At 37.3% G+C, this 25,908-nt stretch overlaps 1 protein-coding gene and 1 long non-coding RNA gene across 4 annotated transcripts in view; one reads left to right on the top strand and one right to left on the bottom strand.

The window, feature by feature from the left end:
* Window positions 1-25,908, top strand: part of ELP4 (elongator acetyltransferase complex subunit 4) — a 255,115-nt gene that overhangs the window by 196,738 nt on the left and 32,469 nt on the right. The window contains exon 10 of one of the 3 annotated variants that reach the window (XM_073904813.1): window positions 18,333-18,595. The exons of the other annotated variants lie outside the window; for them this stretch is intronic. Coding sequence (XP_073760914.1) covers window positions 18,333-18,401 — 69 coding nt within the window. The 3' untranslated portion in view covers window positions 18,402-18,595. Of the gene's footprint in view, window positions 1-18,332; window positions 18,596-25,908 lie in introns of those variants that run through there. 3 annotated transcript variants of the gene reach the window in all.
* The window catches only part of LOC141374733 (uncharacterized), a 111,752-nt gene that overhangs the window by 79,134 nt on the left and 6,710 nt on the right, over window positions 1-25,908 (bottom strand). The window lies entirely within an intron of this gene.

Raw genomic sequence — 25,908 nt, 5'->3', positions numbered from 1 at the left:
AAAAATGCCCTTCTTACATGTCCATCGGTAACTGCTACTGTGACATGCTAGGTAGAACCCTTGCACTTAAGAAATATTAGGCACCATAACTAGGAAGAAAAGTTGGAGAGGACACCAGGGCATGAGCAGATTCGCACTGCAAGATAAAGCAAAAAAGAAGGTAAGTGCCAAGGACCAGATGGAATGAAATCATTTCCCCTGGCTCTCTTGCCCAACCTGAGAAGCCAGGCCAGGGGAGTTTATGATCATGGTACAGGAATGGGGGCTATTGCTAATGCTTAAGCTTCCCCATCAGTCAAGATTGCTATTCAATATGCTTGTTACTCTCTATTTTGTATTTAGTTTTGGATTCTTATATGAAACTTGGCAGCTTTCGAAGTTGACTCATATTTTGTTCTGCTTAAGACTTTCACTTCCAAGTACATATTCAGGCTTTGTTTGCCCAGTTTTGTTGTTTGCGTGGTTGAATGCTATCCCTGGAAAGATGTACTTTTGAGCTAGTATGAAGTCAATGACTTCCCTTCAGCATTCATGAGGAAGTTCTGAAGTTTCTGTTTCAAGGCTTTGACATGTCAGCATGTGCAAATCTAGGCTGATGCCAAGATGCCTTATGCCAATAGGTTCCTTTTGATCTTGGTGGGCAAGATTTTCCTTGTGGCTGTTAACCTGTTGCCATTAAAAGAAACAGAAAATTATAAGATTATGGTCTGTAACATAGGTTATAGGAACTCATATAATTAATACTGTACCACAACACTGTTTTTGGTTTGCTAGAATTTTTAACTGTTTTGGCACTTTTTTGAAAAAAAAAATCTGTTTTCTAAAACTGCATTCAACTCCTGATTTTCCATTCAACCCGTGATGATGCTTCCCGACTGCTCAGCTGGAATCTGGATTGGCCTTCTTTCATTCAGCATACTTTTGAACCAGTGGCAAGTCTTGTTGTGGGGAATATTCGGGGGAGCAAATTCTAATTTGGCAGCACCCTGGGGACATTAATCAATCAGAAAATATAAATGAGCAAATCATTTCTCAGATGAAATGGTTCGATTGAGAATAATATTGAAATGAAAACACCAAAATGTTGACTTGACTACAGTTCATTGGATGCATGGTACTATTGATTTTATTTTTATTGCTTTTATCAGGCTTGCTCTTTAAGTCTTTATGATTTAAATAATTGGCAATCACTTATTAGCTGTTCTAAGGCTGAGTTCACCTTTACTACTTGCTCCCTGACTGATACCATGATCCTCTCCGTTGCCTTCCTCACTTCTGTTATATCCCCATCTCAGCCTGATACACCATCCCATTGTCAGCAGCTTTCACAATAAATTGTTGCTCCACAGTGTATTATTGATTCAAATTTGGGGTGGATATTATAATTTAACTGTAATTTATATCATTAGCATAATATAAACATACACAGTATTTCAAATATTTAAATATCTGAAATGTTGCTCAGATAAAGAGCACACTTATCCAGGTTGGCCATTGAAAGGAAGAGAAGACCTCCCACAAAAAACTTTTAAAATATTTGCTTTTGTTGTTTGTTTTCAGTGTTTATTCTTTTGTCCAGAAAGCTAATCATTAAGATTTGAAAGTTCAGGAAGGAGGCAGTACTTGATTTCTACTATACAGCTTGGGAAGAATGGTAATCTTGAAAATATTGAGTTAGTATGAATTTGTTAAATCAGAGCCATTCACTTTAAAATTCACATATGAGGGACGCCTGGGTGGCTCAGTCAGTGAAGCGACTGCCTTCGGCTCAGGTCATGATCCTAGGGTCCTGGAATCGAATCCCACATCGGGCTCCTTGCTCAGCAAGGAGCCTGCTGCTCCCTCTGTTCTCTCTCTCTCTCCCTCCCCCAACGAATAAACAAATAAAATCTTTAAAAAAAATAAAATTCATATATGATGTTTGTGATTATCATTATTTATATTCCCATAGTTTAATAACATTGTCTATAACTTCTCAATGATAATGCCTAGTAAAAGTGCCTGTTTTAAAGCTTTCTGTTGGGGAGGGTGCCTTGGTGGCTCAGTCAGTTAAGTGTCTGATTCTTGATTTCAACTCAGGTCACTGTGCAATGTTGGAAGCTTTGTCTTAAAGCAGATTTCTAGAAGATAAGATCCTGATTGATTGTAGATACCTTGGGTACTCACTTGTAATAGGTGATTGCCTTCATTTAGTTAAAGCCTCAAAAGGAACTAGCAAATAAATAGGCTTCTCTATGAAGTAATGTCAAAGAGAGAGATTAAATAGAAAGCAGAGGGGATTTGTGGATACTCCTAGAATTGCCACCTTCTGCAGATGTCTCCTCTAACCTTCACTCTGTATTGCCCTGTCCAAGGTTATGCAGCTAATTAATGACAGAGCTGGGCCTCAGACCTTTTTGTACCAGACAAGTAGGTGGAAAGGAAGCTAGCAGACACCTCTGTTGTATTTTTGGTACATGCTTAGACCTCTCCTTGAGAAAGCTGGACTAGGGAGAAAGAGTATGAGGCAGAGAAAAAGGGGGTGTCAACCAATATCTACTATAATACTAACCTTATTTTCTTTTTGTTTCCCTTATTAAAGGTGATTTTATGTTTCTTTGTGTAAAATACTAATGTTGACTGCAACCATTTCACTTTAATCATAATTGCTGTTACAGTAACTATTTTAATTAAAATGGCTATTATAAAATCTTGACTAATTATAGTGGAGGAATTGCTGGGTCAACTTGTCTCACCCATCTCTCCAAAATACGGGAATTCAAAGACAATATGCAGTGTAATACCTTGATGCCTGTGCTTTCAAATTGCCAACAAGATAGATTCTAATAACCCTCATTAACTTTATTTGTGAGATTTAAAAATAACAAGGCCAGAGGCCATGATGGTTACTTCCTCCGCTTTCCTTTACTCTGGAGTATAGTATTCCTTTCCTTTACTCTGGAGTATAGTATTCCATATATATGGAGTAAGAGTCAAAGCCAATCTGTTTAATCAGTTTATTGAGGAATCTCAACTCAGGAGGTATTACAGTTTTCTTTGTTCCCATGGTGGCTTTCAACTGCCAAATCTTTTCCTTAAGTATATCTTTGTCATATTTAACAATTTTGGGGTCACTTGTTATTAAAATGAAGCATTGTTTAAGACTTTAACCTCAAATGCAGTTTAAAATGTCATCTGCCCTTTACTCAACGCAGGCTTGAACTGGGATCTTCACTCTTTGAGGGGTTGAAGGGATCGGAGAGCAGAGTCTGGTTACAAAGATTCTGGCTTTCCTGTTTGTAAGGCCCAGGTCCTCCGACTTACAGGGCCAGGGAGAATGGAGTGGTAACAGAGTATGTGTTTCTTTACATAGCTGGCCACTCTTACAGTCCTCTGTTGATTATGACTACTTTCCTGACTACCTCTGAAGCAGGCCTCCAAGTGCTGGTCCTCTCAAGGGCTAGATATACGAGTGTTTCAGAGGCCCCGGTAAGAGCGTCCACACCATATTGTTTTCTGATGTCAAAAGACAGCATTTGTGCCCACAGCGGTATGCCTCATCAGCCTCTTGTTGACTGATTTCCCTTACTGAGCATGCCATCATCTTGGGTAGAGCCCTGGCAAGCTGACTGAAGTGCCTGCCACGTGTCCTCACCAGGCCAATCCATGGCAACGTAGACTGCTCCCCCAAAACCCCTCTCACTGCCCTGCCATTCCTCTCTAGTTCTCTCCACCTTGCTCAAGTAGGCCTAGGCACAGATTAACACACTCTCTGCCTAAACAGATGTCCAGTGGGGAATGAAATGCCAGTCTTTTCATTTTACAGCCAGTCTTTGAGTTAGTCTCTTGGAGCTCCACCAGCACTTTTGAACTAGCTTCACAGAGTAGAATCTCCTCTCACTCTAAGCACTGTATTTCCCACAAAGACCGGTGGCCCCATAACTCTTAGCCTCTTTTCCTCCAACCTCTTACATGCAGGTTGGGGTGATGGCTGTGGTATATGTTGCTATCATTAGGCTTGGGAGGTATCTGGGCCCATTTGCTAAGGATGCCTTTAGGCCTCACTTAATCAACGAGGGGTCCATCCTGTAAAAGTACTATTCACCATGCTGTTACAATTATGCTGATAGAAGGAGCAATTTTTAATGCACAGCAAAGTCCTTGAGAAATCCTTGGCACACAGTAATAATTAGATAAATGTTCGTTCCTTTGCCCTTTCAAAAAAGGCTGAGGGCGCCTGGGTGGCTCAGTTGGTTAAGCGACTGCCTTCGGCTCAGGTCATGATCCTGGAGTGCCAGGATCGAGTCCTGCATCGGGCTCCCTGCTCAGCAGGGAGTCTGCTTCTCCCTCTGACCCTCTTCCCTCTCGTGCTCTCTGTCTCTCATTCTCTCTCTCTCAAATAAATAAATAAAATCTTTAAAAAAAAAAAAAAGGCTGAGATTCTAAGAGAAGGCTTAGCAAAGGAGGAGGATAGGATACCAAAAAAGACTTTGACAAAATGGACAGAATTTCAGCCATAGGAACACATGAACAGAGGTTGAGATATGGAAAACTGGAGAGAGATTTGGAGAAAGTGAGTAAACTTTTTGATAGCAGAAAACAGGATATCAGATCAGAAAAGCAGGTTGGGAACATCAAATCAAGGGTTTTTACTGAAGATAGGATTAAGGAATCTCAATCTGGGCACAGTGGAAAGGCTTATCAGGAAAGAAAGTGACATGTTGAAAATGGCATATTTGGGGAAGTTGACTGGTAGGTGACATGCAGAATGGAGCAGAAGAAAGGAGACCAGAAGTATACCAAGTAGTATTATAACAGTTTGAAAAGGAAGAAATGAGGGGAGGAGTTGCAGTACAAGAGAGCACGTAGAAAAGGAAAATATAAGCAATATTGGAATCATTTGTGATTTTTGATGACTAATCTTATAGGCCAGGATATGCCAGCATGTCCAAAATGCATGCTGCATGCCACTGTTCTTGTCAGATACACCAAGTCAGCAAAGCATTCTCTGTCAAATGAGCTGAGGAGGGGCGCCTGGGTGGCTTAGTCGGTTAAGCAACTGCCTTCGGCTCAGGTCATGATCCTGGAGTCCCGAGATCGAGTCCCGCATCGGGCTCCCTGCTCAGCAGGGAGTCTGCTTCTCCCTCTGACCCTCCCCCCTCTCATGCTCTCTCTCTCTATCTCATTCTCTCTCTCAAATAAATAAATAAAATCTTTAAAAAAAATAAGCTGAGGAAACGCAGCATAATACTTAGGGATTCATAAAGTAGCAGCAATCATGAAGGGGGAAAAAAATATGACTTTGTTTAATGTAGCATTCCCCAAGGTTGTTTGATTATAGAACTCCCTTTTTTATAGCTTCTATCATACAGAGTCAAAATTCAAAAAAAAAAACACCTTGAGAACCACTGCACCATGTTATTATGTATTGAATGTTGATTTGCACATTAATATTGTAATTGTATTTAGTAAACAAAAACCAAAAGCGTAATTTACAATAAGCTCAATTTCTGAGTAGAAAATACTTCTTGGACTCTCTAAGCTTGAGCTATATCTTTTGAGGCTTGACCTTGTCTCATATTCAAAATGAAATATTCTTTTGTAGCATAAGACCGAGAATGAGTTGCTCCAATTTATAATTTTGGGGATTGACTTTTGTGGCCTTAAGAGACCTCTATACATTGGTATCTGTGTCCTCGGCTCTGAGCTCAGAAGAAAAAGGGCTTTATTTTGAGAGTACCGTTCAGCTTTTAAAGTGAGCACATGTAAAACAGGGATTTTGTGTAGAGAATAACGAGATGAAAACATTCTCATTTATTGTATTGTTACACATAATAAACGCTAACTAAAAATTTGTTGGATTATGAAAGTAAGGCAAATAATAATTACACTTTATACACAAAGAAATTTGAGACTGAAAGATGGCAATTTATTGGCTCAGGGTAGCTAGTTTATGATAGAACCAGGACTTGAGAGAATCAGGTCACTTGTTCTTTCTAATAAAGCACGCCTCCTTAAATAATAAAAGATAAAATAACCACTTTTGCTGAATGTCAAGAGGACTTTTCCTTTGTAAATTATTCCAAACTTCTCAGGAGGCCTAGCCACAAAAGCTTTTCTGTTCACACTTATTCTTGGACAGAGGTCCCTCCCTTCCACACAATTATTAATGTCGTTGAATGTAGTGAATGTGTCTATATTGCCTTCACTTTCACTGTATCTTAAAGAATATCAAAGACTAGTAAACGCTGACTCTCAGGGCAGGAATTACGCCCAGTTGAATAATAAAGAAGCTGAGACTCAGGCAGTGACTTCTCACAGTCACTGGTGAAGTTAACACCAGGCAGAACATATCTTAAATGACTTTTAGCAGAAACACTATGTAGGACTGAGCATTCAAAACAGTTCCTCCAAGTACACATCTACTGAATAGCCTCCAGTTCATATACCTCCAGTACATTTTTTCACTTAAACAGATTCATCTATATCAAAAGTAACAGTGCCCATTACGTTATTTTTTTTTAAGTAAGCTCTACACCCAACATGGGGCTTGAGCTCACGACCCCAAAGATCAAGAACCTCACCCTCTACTGACTAGGCCAGCCAGGGCTTGATAGTGCCCATTCCTTTAAATCAAGCAAGATTATGGCTGTGATATTTTTTAAAGCCTGTAGACAAAAGCTTATAAAAGCAATAAACTTCACTTCCAACAATAGAAAAATGGCGAAATATGTTTTAAAAGTCATCTGCTTTATATCTTTAATAATGTTCAAATACTAGGTTAGTAAAAAGGAAAGCTTCGATTTTGTTTTATCATTTTTCTCATTATATTTTTGATGTGTCATTAATAAAATCCATTTCAGATATTTTGCTTTGAATATATAGTTACATATTTGTTCATTCTGAAAAGTGTTTTTAATAATAAAGAAGAATATATAATCTATTAAAAGGAAGGATAGTTACCTCAGAGAATGCAACTAGGGAATTGTGAATAGGGGGGACAATTTTAGTTTTTGCTTTATATATATTTTATATTATGTTTTATAGGATATTCATTGATTATAAGCATGTATTACTGTCACAGTTTTTTTTTCAAAGTTCAAAAAATGGATTTTAAAGAATTAAGGCATATAACTAACTTAGTGTGCATGTACACTTTTGTCAGAAAATTAAGTATTTCAAGCATACAGATACTCTAGGAAAGCTTCTGTGTATCCATCACCTAATTATGACAAACAAGAACATTTTAGGGAAGTGCATTTTTTAAAAAGTAAATACCCCAAACTTGCCCTGTTGACCAAGAGTAAACGTGAGTTCTTTGGTTTTTCCTGTCTGAATCAGTGGGATAGCAAATGGCATATGCTGCGGGAGCTCCCCATCTTCCGCCGCAGTGCCCTGCTGCAAAACAGTCGTAACCTTTGGTTGCTGGGCAATGGACAACACAGCAAACCTAGCTCCCTTCACTTCTACATTTATTTATCTAGATTAATGATGTAGACCATCATAAACAAACAAGGTATTTGGTATATAAATAGGGTGGCTAATGCATTTCAGGAAATTTTAAGATTTTCCTTAGTGTTCATGTGTACCTTCGGTGCTTTTAACCTCGAAAGAGATATAGGTTGTTTGGAAACCAAAATTAAAGTTAGATTGAGGGGCGCCTGGGTGGCTCAGTCGTTAAGCTTCTGCCTTTGGCTCAGGTCATGATCCCGGGGTCCTGGGATCGAGCCCCACATCAGGCTCCCTGCTCCATGGGAAGCCCACTTCTCCTTCTCCCACTCCCCCTGCTTATATTCCCTCTCTGGCTGTCTCTCTCTCTCTGTCAAATAAATAAATAAATAAGTCTTTTTTAAAATATATATATATTTTTATATATATAAATATATATTCCCTCTCTGGCTCTCTCTCTGTCAAATAAATAAATAAGTCTTTTTTTAAAAATAAAGTTAGATTGAAAGAGTACAATATGATTTCCTTACCCCATTGATAAATAATACCATGAATCTTAGGGAGGTATGTTGGGTTTTCTATTTCAATTGTTTCTTAACAAATAGAAAGAAGTTACAGAATTATTCATTTATATTAAGGCCACAGAATAGTCTTAGCAGAAAGAGGGAAGAATCTCAAGTTATTCTTGGCTCTCATTCACTACCAAAATTCAAAAGGAAAATCAAATCCAAAAGAATTTTTTTAACCATTTTTAAAACAGAATGTTATAATTACAGCTAATTTTAGAATGTGCTTATTTATTTGTAAAGGCTAAGGAAGCTAGGGATGCAGCATATTTTGAATTTTTATAAGATATTATGTCTACTATCAATTGCAATGGCTATACCATACCACATTAACAGTCCAAAAGCTCCACCATCTCTAAACAGATTGTTTCCACAATTAGTATCCATGTACTAAGTTAGCCATAAAAACACATATAGGTCCATTTCCTCAGGCTCTGAGGTTCTCACAGAAGTGTTGCAAAAGTAATATGAAGTAATAGATAATTATTTTAGGAGTGAAATGTGAAATGTCACCCATGAAAAGATGTCTAATAAAAATAGGGGCGCCTGGGTGGCTCAGTCACTTGAGAGTCTGACTCTTGATTTCAGCTCAGGTCTTGATCTCAGGGTCGTGGGTTCAGGCCCTACATTAAAATAAAAAATTAAAAAAAAAACAATAAACCAGTCACAGAAAGACAGATACTGCATGCTTTCACTTAAATAAGGTGTCTATAGTAGTCAAGCTCATCGAAGTAGTAGAATGGTGGTTGGCATGGGCTGGCGGGTGGGGAAATGGTGAGCTGCTATTTAATGAGCATAAAGTTTCAGTCAGGCAAGTTGAAAAAGTTCTAGAAATCTGCTGCACAATGGTTATGTGCCTATGGTTAACAGTATTATACTTAAAAATTTGTCAGGAAGGTAGATCCTGTATTATATGTTTTTCTTTTACCACAATAAAAAAGAAACAAAAGTCTAGTTATTTTGTTCTTACACACGAACATTCTCATGACCAACAGGGAATATTAGGATGAGACAGTTTACATTAAATAAGACATGGCTGATGAAAATATAGTGAGACAGTTAAAATTCTCTAAGCCTGATGACTTCTGAAAAATATCTGTGACTCTACTATATTGAAATGTAGCTTTCACTGTCTGCTTATATTTTTATTTTTAAAAATGTGAATTGACATTTATTGTGGAATCAGAGGACTTTTTCTTCACTGTTGTATTTTAGCACTTGCTAACTTTTTTATTTGTGATTTGTTCTATCTCAGGGCTACTTCAAATATGATTTTCTCTTGGTAGACACATAGAATTTATTTTCTTGACAGGTACAATATGTTCACAATACTTTCTCCAATCTTTCTTTTTGGTGTCCAGCGTTGTTAACAGTGACAAACTACTCTGTTTTAAGTGAAATCTAGAAATTTTTATTTTAGTAATAATGATTAATTTTACAGAATCTCTTGTTGAAGTTCATGCTGTGTTATCGTTATTCTGAAACTGTGCAACCTACATGGTTTTTTTTTTAAAGGAGTTAAAAATGCCAATACAGAGTGATACTCAAATACCACATGTTCATCTACAAATATCTTAGGTTATATTCATTATTTGCTAAACTTCCTACTTTCTATATACAAAACAAGCACATACTTGCCAGACCACAAGCAAATCCATAATTTGCATAATTGATATAAATGTTTCTATTTAATTTGAACATATATAGCACATATTCATCTAAATATTTATCATAGAGTTCTCATTTCCTTAATCATTACTACCAATACCCAAATTCTGAAAATGAAAATGAAGAAAATTTTTCTTTCCAAATTCTTAGACACATTTTGCCCCCAAGCTTTAAAATAGCAAACACAGTTGCCAGGAGAAGCTTTAAGAAAGCCAACTTTAGCCTAGAGGCTATAAAGTTGAATGAATTACGTAGACATCATTCTAAAATTTGTACTGTATTATCTGATTTGGCTATCTAGCCCAAAGTTCACCAGGTAATTTCCAGAGCTATAATTCATTTTCACTTATGAGACCTTAGTCAGTTAGTGGGAAAAAGGCCTTTTTCCCCCTCTCAAGTTTTTCTAGTAATGCTTCCATGTACCATTAAGCTATTGGCACATTTTACTCCCAGAGGATAGATTTTGTTTGGCATCCTGAGGAATTTTGATATATTTAAGAAGGTGAGAAGTACACATTGGCATCATTTAAACAACATAAGTCTAAACCCAAATTGGCTTTTACATGCCAAAGATATGAAATGTGCCAACTGTTTAATAGTACACAATAACTGTTCAACTACATAAGTTGATTTCAGCAAAACAGTTTGGTATGTGTTTTATCCTGAATCATTTAGATACAATTATGCCTTATGGTGCCTTAATAATAGAGGCAAGTTGTTCATGACTTTCACATAAGCAGATATGAATAATATTGAAATGTTAGTCATACTGTAGTTGAATAAAATATAAGAATATTACTTTAGTTCAAAAATGCCTCTTCAGCAGCTTCAATAGCTTCCATGCTGTCAACAAATGTACAATAGGAAAATCAAGTTTGAGGTTGATGATTGTAGACAGTGAACCTCTCAACTTTTATTTTTTTTAAAGATTTTATTTATTTGCGAGAGCGATAGCAAGAGAGAGCACAAGCAGGAAGGAGAGGGAGAAGCAGGCTCCCCTCTGAGCAGGGAGCCCAACGATGTGGGGCTCCATCCCAGGACCCTGGGATCATGACCTGAGCCAAAGGCAGACGCTTAACCGACTGAGCCACCCAGGTGCCCCCCAACTCCTTTTAATAAAGTAAATTTGAGGGGTGCCTGGCTGGTTCAGTCAGAAGAGCATGTGACTCTTGATCTTGGGGTCCTGAGTTTGAGCCCCATGTTGGGTGTAGAAGTTACTACAAATGTCCTTTAGCATTTTAAATCAATAAATAAATCAGTAAATAAAAATTTGGACTTGTAGTGAATTGGAGAAGCACATTACAGATTTTCTTTTTTTACACTTTTAAATATATATATATATATATACACACACACTATTCATTTTAACTGGACTGACATTCATTGAGCATATATATACGCTTGTAAATATATGGAATGCTGTGCCAGCCATGGTTGGAAAGATAAACATAGAGAAATGTAGATATAATATAACCTGTTCCTTTAAAATTGCTTTCAGTCAATTGGGGAAAATATGCAGAGAGAGAGCGTAAGTACTAACTCGAACAGAGAGCAGATAGTGCTTGTGTTTTAATATAGTTGAGAACCAAAAGTTAGTATGCATAAGAAAGTATTTACAAGATGGTGGAGGCTATGTTAAAAGGATGGTCTGAGAGCCTCATGTAAGTAGACTTTAAATAATGATCCCCGTGGTAGAGGAAGATGGAGAATAGAAGCAAGCATAGGAGGTGAACAGTGTGGAGAGAAGGTGGATTAGAAGAGGTTGAAGTTATATAAATAAGGTTCATTTCTCTCTGTTATCAAATCAAGGGAAAAGAACTAGGTGGGATTTTACATAATATATAGGATATACTTGAGATGATCATAACATATTAGTTATATGTCCTACATAAAATTCACTTTTTTAAAAAGATTTTATTTACTTACTTGAGAGAGAGAGAGAAAGAACAAGTGTGGAGAGGGGCAGAGGGAGAGAGAGAGAAGTAGGCTCCCTGCTAGGCAGGGAGCCGACGTGGGGGCTCGATCCCAGGCAGACGAAGGCAAATGCTTGACCGACTAAGCCACCCAAGCATCCCCATAAAATTCACTTCAAGTAAGCTGGGGTCACTCCAAAGAGTTAGGCAATCATCCTTCAGACTGCTGATACTGAGGTGCAATGTAACTACCAGTCAGAAGAGACATGCCATTGGTAGTAAGTTACCATGGATAGAGAAAAGCTGCAGTAGTTTTAAATATGATCCCCAAATAAAAAGTCACAAAAATAGATGCTCTAAATTTGGCTGCTTATCTCAAAGGCAACTCTTTATAGTGTGCCCCAGAGTGAGAATCAGCAGAGGTTTACTTATTTAACAATGATTAATGATTTTTGCAAGCAACCTAGGAGCCACATAGTCAAAAGATAAGTTAGTACCAAGTCATGAAAACCTTCTTTATATTTAGTGCATAACAGCTTTTCTACAAGATGATGTGAATTAAAGCATAAAAAAATATTACTTAAAGTTACAGTTGGACTATATTCAAAAAAAGAGCTTTTCTTATAATATGCAAAACAGAATACTTTACAGTTGTAGATTACAATTCCTTTTAGAGATAAAAAGCTGAGGATAATTTTAGAACATCCTCCAGTTGTTTTCTTTTTCTGGGATGAGCAGATTCTTCAGTTGTGTTTCCTTACCATAGTAATTCATATTACTATCTCTTCCTCTTATACATCTACATAAAGTGCTCTACAGCAAAGTAAACCAAGATCTTATAGCACAGATTTCTGGTTGACATTTACTTTAATGAATACTGACCTATGAATATTATTGGTGTCTTTTCTTCCCCCACACATCAGACTATCCCTGTGACCCTTACGTGAACCACAGACATAGTAAGGCAGAAAAGGCCAGTAGATAAGAAACAGTCATACATAATGAAATGTCAGCTTATATAGAGTAATCTATGATTATAGCTCAACAGGGAGAATCAGTTAGGTCTAGAATAAAGAAGGTACTAGTACTTGGCCAAAACTTGAAATGTGGTAGTATTAGGAAAACACTGAAAGAGGAAGGTCTTCCTGATAGAGAAAAGCGTCAAAAAACAAGGAGGTTTGAATACCAGTGGCACACTTGGAAACAGTGTAGGAACTGGTTTGACTGAGGAAAATTTGTGCTGGGGAAAATAAGTAAGATGGGGATGATTTGTGGAATTCCTTGAAACCCATGGAAGACATGGAGAACCATTGTAGGTTCTTGGCAATATGCTAAAGGCAACATTTAATATATATCAATATGATAGAAATATACAGAACATACTGGTGGAGGCAGAGAAATGAGTCAGAAATAGGGTTATTTTAAGTATGAGGTTATGAAAGTGTCACAAACTATAGTAAAAGTGAGTAAGGAAAGAAAGATACACATAAAGTCCCTCCCAATAAATAACCAACAAGGCTTAGACACCGTTGAGTTACAGAGTGACTGTGTGAATGTGATAGAAATACAGTTGTTGTCCATGGCCGTGTAGTGATACTGGCTTTCTAAGAGAGCCTTCCCCCAGCATCCTGGACCTAATTCTTTATACATATCCATCCACACAGCTATTACTCCAAATTGCTTCCTCTGGCAGTGACTTTTAATTCTAACAAATGATCTTTAAAACATCCATTATTCAATTTCTGTGTATAGTCCCTCATGAAAACTCGGAGGCTTTTAGGTGTACTTAAACTCGGTCTCTGTGGAGTGTAGGTAAAAAGAGAAAAGGAATTGCACGTGAGAGGAAAAGGAAGGAAAAATGCTCAAAAATAAATACATCAATTTAACCACATAGTCATTCCTGTAACTAGAAGATAAAACTAAAAAGATGCTTTTATTGAGTATTGCCAGGGCCATTTAGGCTGCTTTATTCCCCGCCAGCTTCTATGAACTTTTATGACTTTTAAATACTGATGAAGTGTACTTTCTAGAAGCAGATTGTTTGGTGGGTAGTTCTTCCAGCTTTGCTGCAGGCAGAGTGGTGCTTCCAGAAGGGGGCATGAGCTGGTGACGGAACTCGGCCTCAGTATGGACAGCAGAGGCTCTGAGTGGTTACCAGTAAGGCCTTTCCTGGGCTCCAGAAAAGCTTGAGGTTTTTTTTTTCAGAGCACTCAGACCTCCAAGAAAGCAACTGCTCTTGTCTTAGGACATGGTTAACTCATCCTCCCTCAGAAGCATCTGCTCCTTCCCTGTCACAGTGGTCTGTCCCTCAGGCTACGTGGGATGCAGTCAGTGTTTTTTCAGAGTCCTTGATTGTCATGCCTGAAGGTTCAACCTGACCCAGATGGATGTGACATGTTGCCCTTGTCCTGTTGCTCAGTTCACTTTCACAGGGGTTTTTGTCCAGAAAAAAGTGTTGGGGTTTTTTTTGTTGTTCATTTTTATTTTTACATTTTCTGCTTTCTACCCAACATCTGCGAGTCCTCGGAGAGTAAGCAATGTATACTTTCTGATTTCTGCCTCCTGCCAGAGTGTCTTCCTGAGAGCATGTTTCTTACAGGTTTCATTTAAATGTCTTTTGTGGTGAAATCCAGGCTTTTGTCTTCATTCCCTGTGATTTCCCCGACTGTTCAGTTCTGTGACCATATTTAGTTCCTTGTATTCATGATTCACCTTTCCTTTGTCTAGCCTTTAGGCAGACATACATTTAACTGAAATATGCAAAAAGAATATACCTTTTCTAAAGACCTCCACAGAAGAGAATTCTTCATCCTCCAGTGTTTAATTACCAGTATGTCTGTATATACATCTATTTATAATATATCTATTTATATATAAACTATATAAAATTTTAAAGGCTGAAGAAATTTAGGATATCAAGTCCTAATAACCCTTTATTTTATGTATGAGAAGATTAAGTCTCATAGAGGTTTGTGCTATTCACATCCTAAACCCTCCTCAACTCAGGGTAATATGTGCATCTTAAATGATGACTTTCTAACAAGTCTACTAGTGGAAATTGGCTTTGGCACCTATTTGTAAAGCTGGCTCTAACTATAGCCAAGAACAAAGCCCAAGGCTCTTTTAAGGGCTTAATTTATTTCAAGCATTAATTAAGTTCTTGCTTTATATCCAGCACTCTTCCAACTTAAAAATTAATTTCAAACCCTACATACAGTCTTTTTTCCAACCCCCATCAATCATGTGCCCTCCCCTGGGTCTACATTTTGGAAAATCTGGGAGAAGAAAAAGGAACCAAAACTCTAGTGTTAGGGAATAGAAGCACAGGAAATGTAACTGCTATTAACAACAAATGTCATGGTCCCTCTCAAGCTAAACTGGGAGGAAAAGGAGAAAGACTGCATACCCAGAGTTGGACATTGAATAGACACTTAAGAAATCTTTGAATGAACAAAATGAAATGAATCCATGAACCACAGACCCAAAGCTCTGTCTCCAGCACAAACCCCAGCAACCTCTTGAATAGCTCTATTTGATGTCCTAAAGAAACTGGAAATCAAACATGTCAAAAACGGAATTAATTACCTTTTCACCCATCTCCAACCCTTCTAATGTTCCATATCCCTGTGCTTAGCATGAACCCTGCCACCTAAACCGCTGAGCTTGGAGCCATCCTCCCTCTCATTCACATCTCGCCTCCAGCCCTTTAACAAGGCCCATCAACTCTATGATATCCCAGATCAAACAGAAAATCTTTCCACAAAAAAGATACAACATATAGTTTGTCACAATTTCAAGTAATTCCTCTTGTAAAAGCTATGAACAAAGGGAAAACTATTCAGCTCATCTTACGAAAACTAGACAGGGATGATACAGGAAAACTATAGATTAGTTTCACTTAAGATCATAGGTACAAAAATCCTAAATGAAACACAGTCAGATGGAATTTGGCAGTTTATTCTCTCCCCCTGTCTCTCTCTCTCTTTCTCTTCCCCTCCCAGTTCTCCCCCATTCCTCCTTCCCTCCCTCCCTCCCACACCCACAGACAGACAGACAGACACACACACACACACACACACCATTACTAAGTATGGTTTCTCGCTCATAAAAACAAGAATGGTTTAATACCACAATGCAGAAAAGTGTTTGATAAAATTCAGCACTTGTTATTGGTAATTTTTTTAGGAAACCGAGCATAGAAAAGAAGTTCCTATCCTGATAAAGGGTGACTCTCAGGAACAAAGAGTAAATATTTTTCTTAATGTTAAACATTTGGAAATGGTCCCTACTAAAATAAGGAGTAAGACTACTCTCTCCAAGTCCATTTAGCATTGTTACTAGAGATGCTAACCCTTTTAATAACATCCCCTCCAAAAAAAATTGGAAAAGAAAATATTATTAGAACTGGAAAGGACAAGGCCAGACTGTTCTTATTGTTGGGTAATGTGCCTGCTCACATGCAAGAGGATCCACAAACTATTAGAGAATGCAGCAGTGTTGCCAGATACCAGATCTCAGCCTGGGGACTTACAGTCCATAAAGCCTTGGGTCATTACTTAGCGTATCTATACTGCAGTTGACTTATCTATAAAAGCGTTGTTGAAAAGATTAAATGACTTAATCTAGGTAAAATACCTGGTACTTTGTGAGCATTATGTATTTACTAGCTATTATTATCACAATTAAATGAATATACTATATTTAGTAGCTTTCTTATATACCAGGTATAGCTCATTAGAAGATAGTAGTAGTAGTAGTAGTAGTAGTAATGACTATTCATGAGCTCATGTTAGTATGCTCATTTAAAACAACAACAATAGCTTTCTGAATCACTCAGTGTAAAAGTCCTTGTAGTAGCCTCTGTGATCTGGCCCTCCACCTCAACTCCTTGCTCTCTTCACTTCACACCAGCTGGCCTCCTCACTGTTCCTGGGCCCGCACCAAGCATCTGCCACCTTGGGGCTTTAGCATTGCTGTTCCTCTGTCTGGGACACTGTGGCTTGCTCCCCTATTTCTTTTAGGTGTCAGATACCACCCTGTGTAGCTGCTATTATTTATTTATTTACTTACTTATTTATTCATTTATTTATGTATTTATTTTAAGTAGGCTCCACGCCCAATGTGGAGTTTGAACTCACCACCCTGAGATCAAGAGTTGCATGTTCTACCAGCTGAGCCAGCCAGGTGCCCCTCTACTACTATTTATTAAGTGCCAAACCTAAAAATTCACATGAATTGCTTATATGAAGGGAGAAAAGCTTTGTTTTGTTCACTGCTGTATCCTTAGTACTGGAAGAGGTGCCTGACACATCATAGAACTCAGTAAGTATTTGTTAGACGGAAAATAAAAAATCTAAGAGCTTATTTGTGCCAGGCATGGAACTAAATGCTTTCACACTTTAATCCTCACACCAAACCCCATTAAGTAGGTACCATTACTATCCCCAGTTTCCTTATGAGAAAGCTGAGGCTCTGAGAGGCTCAGTAACTAGACCCTAGGATTATGGGATCACACAGTTAGTAGGCTGCAGCACGCTCACGCTCTTATAACGATAGAAACTATAAGGCCCCTGAGATTGACACTAAAACATTCATGAGACCTTTATGGAAAAGAGCTTCAAACTTTATTGAAGGCCCTTTAAGACCTTTTAGATGGGATGTTCATAGGTGAAAAGATTCAGTATCATGATGTGAAATATAATGCAATTACAACCAAACTGATTGAGGTTTCTTTAGCATTTGACAAGCTCACCCTTAACTTCAAATGGAAAAGCAAAGAGTCAAGAATAACTAAGACAGTTTTGGGGCACCTGGGTAACTCAGTCGGTTGAGGGCCCAACTCTTGATTTCAGCTCAGGTCATGATCTCAGGGTCCTGGATCGAGCCCCATGTTGGGCCCCCACGCTCAGCGGGGAGTCTGCTTTTCTCCTTCTGGCTCTGCCTTTTCCCCTGCTCACATGCACACTCTCTCTCTCTCTCTAAAATAAATAAATCTTTAAAGTAAAAAAATATCTAAGACAATTTTAAAGGAGAAGAGCATGGATGGTGACTTATCCTACCAAATATCAGATCTTCTCTAAGGGCATAAAAAGTTAAAGTGTTAGGGTGTCACAGGGATAGACAGATAAGCCAGTAAAGGACAATAAAGAGCCTAGAAAAAGAGACCCCCTCTTATTAGAAAAATGAAAAATGTCAGATATGGCATTACAGATGAATAAGGTAAGGAAGGACTAAATATTCAACCATTGGTGCCGAGATAATTTTATAAAAAATATTTAGTCTGTATACAAAAAAATAATCCCCAGTTACTTTAAAAGATTTTATATGAAAAGACAAACTTTAAAACTTGTGGAGGAAAAAAAGTACAATAGTATTTGACCATATTACGTTTTAAAACCCCTAGATGATAAAAGACACCACAAACTAAGAAATGAAGACTCTGCAATGTGCATCACCAACAAAGTGTTAACATCAGGAATAATTATGTCATAAAAGAACAACTCAATGGGAAAACAGGCATATGTAATTCATAGAAAAGAAAACATGAAAAAATGTTCAATGTCACTGGTAGCCAGGAAGAATAAAAACTAAAATACAACTATCATGTCACACCCATCAAATTAGCTGATTTCTAGAAGTCTGGCCACATAGTGCTGATGGGATTATAAATTGGTACAACTGCTTCTGATAACAAGTTTGCAATACCTTGTCATATTGATACTGTCCATAATTTTTGACCCAGAAATTCCTCTTTTAGATACACACTCAAAAAAAATTCAACCTATGCATAGAAGAAGAAAAGAATGTTGACTACAACACTTCTTAGAGGACAGAAAAATTGAAAACAACATGAATGTCTGTCAACAGGAGAATGGATAAATTATTTTTATATATTCACAAAATGGAACACAGAACAGTTTAAAATAAATGAACTACAGCTGCATGTATCAAAATGGTAATCTCCACATCATAAATTCCTACAAAATAAAACCAGATGCAAAATGATACATGTAGTATACCATTTATACAAAATTTTAAACACATAAAAATGTATATTTTATGTGTTTATTTTTTATTTTTTATTTTATTATTTATTATATAAAATATAGCTGTAATTACAACTGTCCATGAGAAAAACAAATGTCAAATTTGTTTTAATGCTTGCTTCTAGAGAGGTATGGATTGCTGAGGGATACACAAGGATCTTCACTATTGTTTTATTCTGAAGCAAAAGTGGCTGAATGTTAGAATGTAATAACATTTAGTGATAAGTACATGGGTGTTTTGTTTAATGATATTTTCTGGGTTTTCTGCATGCTTGAAATATTTCTCTTTTTTCACCTTAAAAATTATATACTTTAACAACTTCATGTATATAGTACTATTAATTCACATATTAGATATTAACAGAGTTCTATGGCGCTTCTGTGGCTCAGTTAAGCATCTGCTTTCAGCTCAGGTCATGATCCTGGGGTCCTGGGATCAAGCCCTGTGTTGGGTTCCCTGCTCAGTGAGGAGTCTGCTTCTCCCTTTCCCTCTGCACCCTGCTCATGAATTGCTCTCTCTCACCCTCTCTATCTCAAATAAATAAATAAAATCTTAAATAAATACTAACAAAGTTCAAATTATTTCCAAACATTCCTAGAAAACTATAAACACATAAGATTTTCTTTCTGGCTCCATAGTTGATGTATGCACTTCGGGTTTTAAAAAGGTTTTCACTTCTTAAAAAAAATTTTTATTTGAGTATATTTGACACACAATGTTACATTAGTTTTAGGCATACAACACAGTGATTCAACATCTCTCTGTATTATGCTGTGCTCACCACAAGCATAGCTACCATCTGTCACCATATAAGCTATCACAATACCATTAACTATGTTCCCTTTGCTATGCCATTTATTCCCATGACTTATTCATTCCATAACTGGAAGCCTGGACCTCTCACTCCCCGTCACCCATTTTGCCTGCCTCCGCATCCTCCTTCCCTCCGGCAACCATCAGTTTGTTCTTTGTATTTACAGGTCTGATTCTACTTCTTCTTTGCTTGTTTGTTTATTCATTTGTTTTTGTCTTTTAGTTTCCACATATGAGTGAAATCATATGGTATTTGTCTTTCTCAGTCTGACTTATTTCACTTAGCATTATACCTTTACCATAATAGCTTGTCATCCATGTTTTCGCATGGCATGATCTCATCCATTTTTATGCCTGCATAATATTCCTGTGTGTGTGCGTGTGTGTGTGTGTGTGTGTACACATACCACATCTTCCTTACCCATTCATCTGTCAGTGGACACTTAGGTTGCTTCTGTATTTTGGTTATTTTAAATCATACTACAATAAACATAGGGGTGCCTATGTCTTTTCAAATTAATGTTTTTGTTTTTTGGCGGGAGTAAAGCCCAGCAGTGGAATTATTGGATCATATGGTATTTCTTTTTTTTGAGGAACCTCCATGCTGTTTTCCACAGTGGCTGCACCAATTTACATTCCCACCAGCAGTGCGCAAGGGTTCCTTTTTCTCCACATCCTCACCAACACTTACTACTTCTTATCTTTTTGGTGATTTTAGCAGTTCTGACAGGTATAAGGTGATATCTCATTGTGGTTTTGAGTTGTATAAGCTTGAAATATTTCCATATAAATACACACGTACATCAACTCTCGCCACACTCTCACCACCTCTACAGCAACAGTGTTGACCCTCATCCCCGTTACATGTTGCGACCATGAATCGCTTACAAGAGCGGTTGCAGCAGCTTCCTGAACTGCCTGCCCACACTTTGTTTGCCGTACATCACTCAGAGGAATCTCTTATCACAAAGTCAATCAGATTATGCTACTCTATGGCTCAAAACAATTTGAGCAACAAAATAAATAATGATAGTATTGATTTGTAATCCGTAGAAGAGAATAAATATCCATGAATCCATGCTAATATAAATAATCTAATAAATTAATAAGTGAAGAAGGAAAAGGGGAACTAGAGAATCACCATTAGGTTCAACACTACAATAATAAATGTGGCAGACAAGATCCCTTAATGTTTGTGAAAATCAGTAGCCAAAAACTTGAGGAAAAACAGATTTGCATAGTTCAAATCCCTTGACCAAGATACATATCATTTGCAAAGGGAAAGGTAATAACTTTGCTTTGGAGAAACCAGACTTACATCAGCCAAATGGCCTAGGTCAACAGCACCAGACATAGGACATACCAGCATCATGAACGTCTTGGTATGATGCCTTGAGAAGTATACAACACAACATCATTTCGATGGTAGTCTTGCCAAAAGTGAATAAGAGAAGGGGCTCCTGGCTGGCCCATTCGAGGGAGCATGCAGCTCTTGATCTTGGGGTTGTGAGTTTGAGCCTGACTTTGGGTGTAGAGATTACTTAAAAATAAAATCTTTAAGAAAAAAATATGTGAGAGAAAACTTCAGACAAACCCATATTAGAAGACATTCTGCAAAATAACTGATCCATATTCTTTAGAAGTATAAAGGTCATACATAAAATGCAATGAAAAACTGAGGAATTATTACAAACTAGAGGAGATTAAGGAGATATAACAACTAAATGCAAGTAGGATCCTAGATAGAAAGAGAACATCAGTGAACATGTTACCTAAGATAATCTCTGCACAGAATTATCTGCATTGATATGTCCATCCAGCCACCTATCCATCTAGTCTTAATACCTCCCTTTTCCTCATGCTCCACATCCAACTCTTCAGTCTTCACTTCTGCTTCCTCATAGAGAGAGACTAGGTGAAAAATGATGTCAGCAATACCACAGCAACTTTTTGGTAGATCAGGTATGAATTTCCCTGTAGACTCAGGGTAAGATTTTATTTTTAAAGGAAGTAAATATTGGATGGTATGAGAAACTTATACAGAAGAACCATGGAAGTAAGAAAATGTCCAGCTTTGCCTTTTGAGGGATGGGACCTCATCAGTATTTGCCTGGATTACTGCAGTAGCCTCCTAATTGGTCTCCCAGCTTCCAGTTTTGCTCTTCCCTCCCTTGCCCACACCACACCAGAGTGATATCATTATAGCCAGAATAATATTTTCAGGGGATAAATCTGATCATGTCCCATCCCCTGATTAAAATCCCTCATTGACTCACCACTGGCTTCAGATAAGTTTCACATGTGCTGGCCGCTGCCTACTTCTCCATCCTTATCTTAGAGTCTTTCCTTGCACAAACCATAAACTCCAGTCGTACCAAACAACACAGGCTGCTCGTTACACTCTTCTTTGATTTTTGCATTTGCTGTTTGTTTTCTTCTCCTACGTCTCTAACTGCCAGTGTAACACTAACTTGCCCTTGAAATTCAACTGGAGCAGTACCTGCTCTGCAGAGCCTTTCCTCCTCTACCACCATCTCTCAGTGACCTCAGCACCTTGTACATAAACTCCTTCACAGCATCTGCTTGAAGACAAAGACTCCTAGTATCTTCTACTAGCTTGTTGCCTGGTATGTAGCAGGTGCTCAATAAATATTTATTGAGAAAGGAAGGGAGAAAAGGAAAAATGGGAAGAAGAAAGAGAGGTTTTTAAGTTAGGAAAATATTTAGCAAATAAACTCTTCCCTAACTTTTCTCCTCCTGTATTTCAAGGACTTCAAGCTCTTGTACACATATATAATAGATTTATTTCACCTGGTTCTCTGCTTGTCCTTTGACAGATGAAACATTAATATTAAAAAGCTGTCCACTTCAACATAAACTATTACTGATAAAGGTGGTATTGAGCCAGACTGAGATTGTGGAATGCTTATCTCTCTCTAACCTTCAGAGAATCTCATAATCTAGTGATCTCTAGAAATAGCACCCAAAACTATGTTTTAAACCAGCCTATACCATCTTAAGGAATGCAAAAAAATCAAAATATACCTTCTACTTACTTGATATGTTTCCTCTTTATAATGTACTGAGAAGTTTAATTGGTATTTATTTGCTATTCCCAGAGTGTGGAAAGCCTTGGAGGGGGTTAAATAAATTAGCTTCTGAGTTTGGAGTGTACTTTAAGATGCAATAAAAACAAATTTCTAAGGGGAAATAGGGGAAGCCTAAGGCTAGGGAAAGAGGGGAGGGTCCCGGTTACATTTTTACCTTACTGAATTCTTTCCAAATCAGGCTACAGATTTTTTTTCACCCCCACCATGCCAAGCACGGTGTTTTTGGTGACAGTAATACAGGGCAACAGTCTGTCGTTTGGGAGCTGACAAGTAAGCATACTGCTCCTCTTACACACAATATGCTACACATCTTTATTTCCACTCATCCTTACAGAGGCTCTTTAGCTTTCCATGTTTCTTTAAGGAGATGACAAGGAGTACTGGTTAATAAGCTCTTGGGGTTATTCAATATCCCTCTTCAGTGCTCATTTTCTGAAGTTGAAAACACTCATGCATGTGCACACATGCACACTAAACTTTGTCAGAGGTGAAGTACTTCCAAATGCCACTTGAATGCGATTAAAAGAATCCTGGGCTTGATAGGACTCATTACACAAGATGCCAGGCCTAACTGTTTGCTTAGACTTTGGTCTAAAAGAAGGAAACATCTAAGCAAAAAATGGCTCATAGAAGTGGAGGTTAACAGTTTATTGTCTTTCTATAAAAACACGTGCTGGATATATCACTTTAAAACAGAAATGTAACAGAATTTCTTATTACAGACTACATACTAGGAAAGTGTCTGTCGTTTATTTGGTTTTACATAAGAAATCAAAGTCTATTTGACTTGTTGCCCTGAGTTTCTGGTCTAGAGTTATCTGATTGATTTTCCTTCCTAGTCAATAATTTTCTACACAAGTTCAGGACACTGTTAGACAACTTTGTGCTTAATGCCATTGGTAAATTTTATATTTAGTTCCAAGTCACACCATGGTTAATAGTGTTAATTTACACTATGATTTTGAAAACCTTCCAATACAGTTTAAAGTTACTCCAACTCAGTTTTCACCTTCTAATCTCAGAGAATATTAACAACTCCATACCATGGTTGAGTCTACCCATTGGTAGATTACTCGAGGATTTATTATAACATCCCAGCCTCTAATATAATTTGTGTATCTCACTCATGTTTATTCTTTGTCATTCCAGCAATAGGGTCTGTTTAAGTTGTATAGTAATATAGTTAAGAGGTTAATAGGTGTTGAAATCAAATAGATAGACTTGTAGGGACTTAAGATTTTAAGTCCAAGCTTTTGGGGATAGTAATTGCATGGTATGCTTCAACTAGACTAGACAAGAGGACCATGGAAGTTGTCAACCTAGAAAGTTCCTCGCTTTTGCATTTTTTTTTAATCCAGCACAAGTTTTATCAGGTAGTATATGTCACAAGATTGTGCAAGATCTCACCTCATACTAGAACATTTTAGATGAAGTGATAAGCTTTGATTTCCATTCTGTTGTTAATGATATGTTGACAAGTAGGGTGGAACTTCTTAATAAAAAAAAATAACATTTAAAGATCTTAAATAACAAGCCCATATCATATTATGTAACATATCTTGTCTCCTTATTGTTAGATATCATCTTGTGATTTATTCTCATCCATCATTCTGTTCAGGGAAAAGTAACAAAATTGCTTAATATGATTTTATTTAAATGACTATACATGTTGAGAAACTAATCTTATATTCTGGTTGCCTATAAAACAAATAGCAAAAAGAAGTTTTGCATAGTATGCTCACATACAGCATTAATCCTTCTCCCAAGTAACTGATTTACAAATCAAGAAATTCACATTCTCCATTCACATCTTCCTATAGCAGAAAAGCAAAATTAGAGAATTTATTAAGTTTTTAGTGTTTCCCTTTGTTCTGAGATCCTGTGAATGTTTAATGCGTAATTCTACAAGAGTCCTGGGCTTCAAAATATTTGATACTATCCTGAGTGACTGGAGCAGTCCTTTTAACATTAGCAATACATTCTGAGGGTAAGAAAATGTATCATTCTTGGATATCCAAACTATTATTTCATTTTTAAAAGTTTTATCATAAAAGATGTCTGAAATAAGAATTCACCTTCCTTACCCCAAGCTACCCAAATAAATAATTCTAGTACTGTGTAAAATGGGTCTTCTCGTAAACCTCTGTTAAGGACAAAAAAGAAACAGCCTATTGCTTTGTTTTTATTAACACTTATTTTCATGCACCAGTAACATTGTTTTTCCTGTAATATGTCATACCTTTTTAAATAACCAACTTGAGTAGCTTGTATTCATCAGCCTTAAGGCTGGTATTAAGTCATTGGAAATTGATAAGCCTGACTGCCATAATTAAATGATATAGGCCCTCATGTCCACCTTTTTCAGGATGGACAATATGTCCCCTAACTCTGAACAGATTACATATCAGCTTCTTCAATTCTGGGGAAATAAAAACCTTCCCTGGCTACATACCTGGACACTAGAAGAACTAAGTTTTGGCTGAGCAGTATCTTTGGCCTGCAGTTTCCAAATGGCACAGCTTTGGAAATATACATGTCAGCACATTACATGTAACATTGATATACTAGACCCAAAGGAGCCTATTCCTCTTTCCTATGAGTTTCATGATCTTTTCAGTATGCCTCTGTTCCTTGAAAGAAAATTACTGTAAGCTGCAGCTAATAGATTGGATTATGTCTTCCCACCCTCATTTTATCCTTCATGCTTTGGCAAGTCCTTTTCCTTAAGCACAAGAATACATCAGCTAGATATTGGGTGACTGGGTGGCTCAGTTGGTTAAGCGACTGCCTTCGACTCAGGTCATGATCCTGGAGTCCCAGGATCGAGTCCCCCGTCGGTCTCCCTGCTCAGCGGGGAGTCTGCTTCTCCCTCTGACCCTCCCCCCTCTCATGCTCTCTCTCTCAAATAAATAAATAAAATCTTAAAAAACAAAGAATGCTAGATATTTTTTAAGTGTGGATTTATAAAAGCATTAGGAGAGGATATTTGTATTTCAAAAGGTCTTTTCACTTTATACAACATCCATAATAGAATCCATTTAAGTATAAGTCCAGTGGTATATCTCATTTCATAACAACTTATTTTAGATATAATTTTTCAGGAATAAAGCTACCTGTAAATCCCTGTACTTAAGAGACTTCCTTAAATATTCCAGAAAAGAAAATTAACTGCAATTCATTATGACCTTTTTTTAACTTGATTACATTATCATCAGCCAACTTTTTCAGTATGTTGTGTGTTTCTGAATGATAGGATGTGTTTTTTTTTTTAGTCCGAAACTGACATACATGATTTAATAATTCACTGCTGTTTTCAAACAACTTAGCTTAGGATGTTCCTACTAATTGTACATCCCCAAGAAT

This window comes from Callorhinus ursinus, unplaced genomic scaffold, assembly GCF_003265705.2.
Source record: "Callorhinus ursinus isolate GAN/ISIS: 27379988/994484 unplaced genomic scaffold, GSC_fseal_2.0 scaffold21, whole genome shotgun sequence".
Taxonomy (NCBI): Eukaryota; Metazoa; Chordata; class Mammalia; order Carnivora; family Otariidae; genus Callorhinus; species Callorhinus ursinus.
This window is presented reverse-complemented; position numbering and strand designations above follow the sequence as displayed.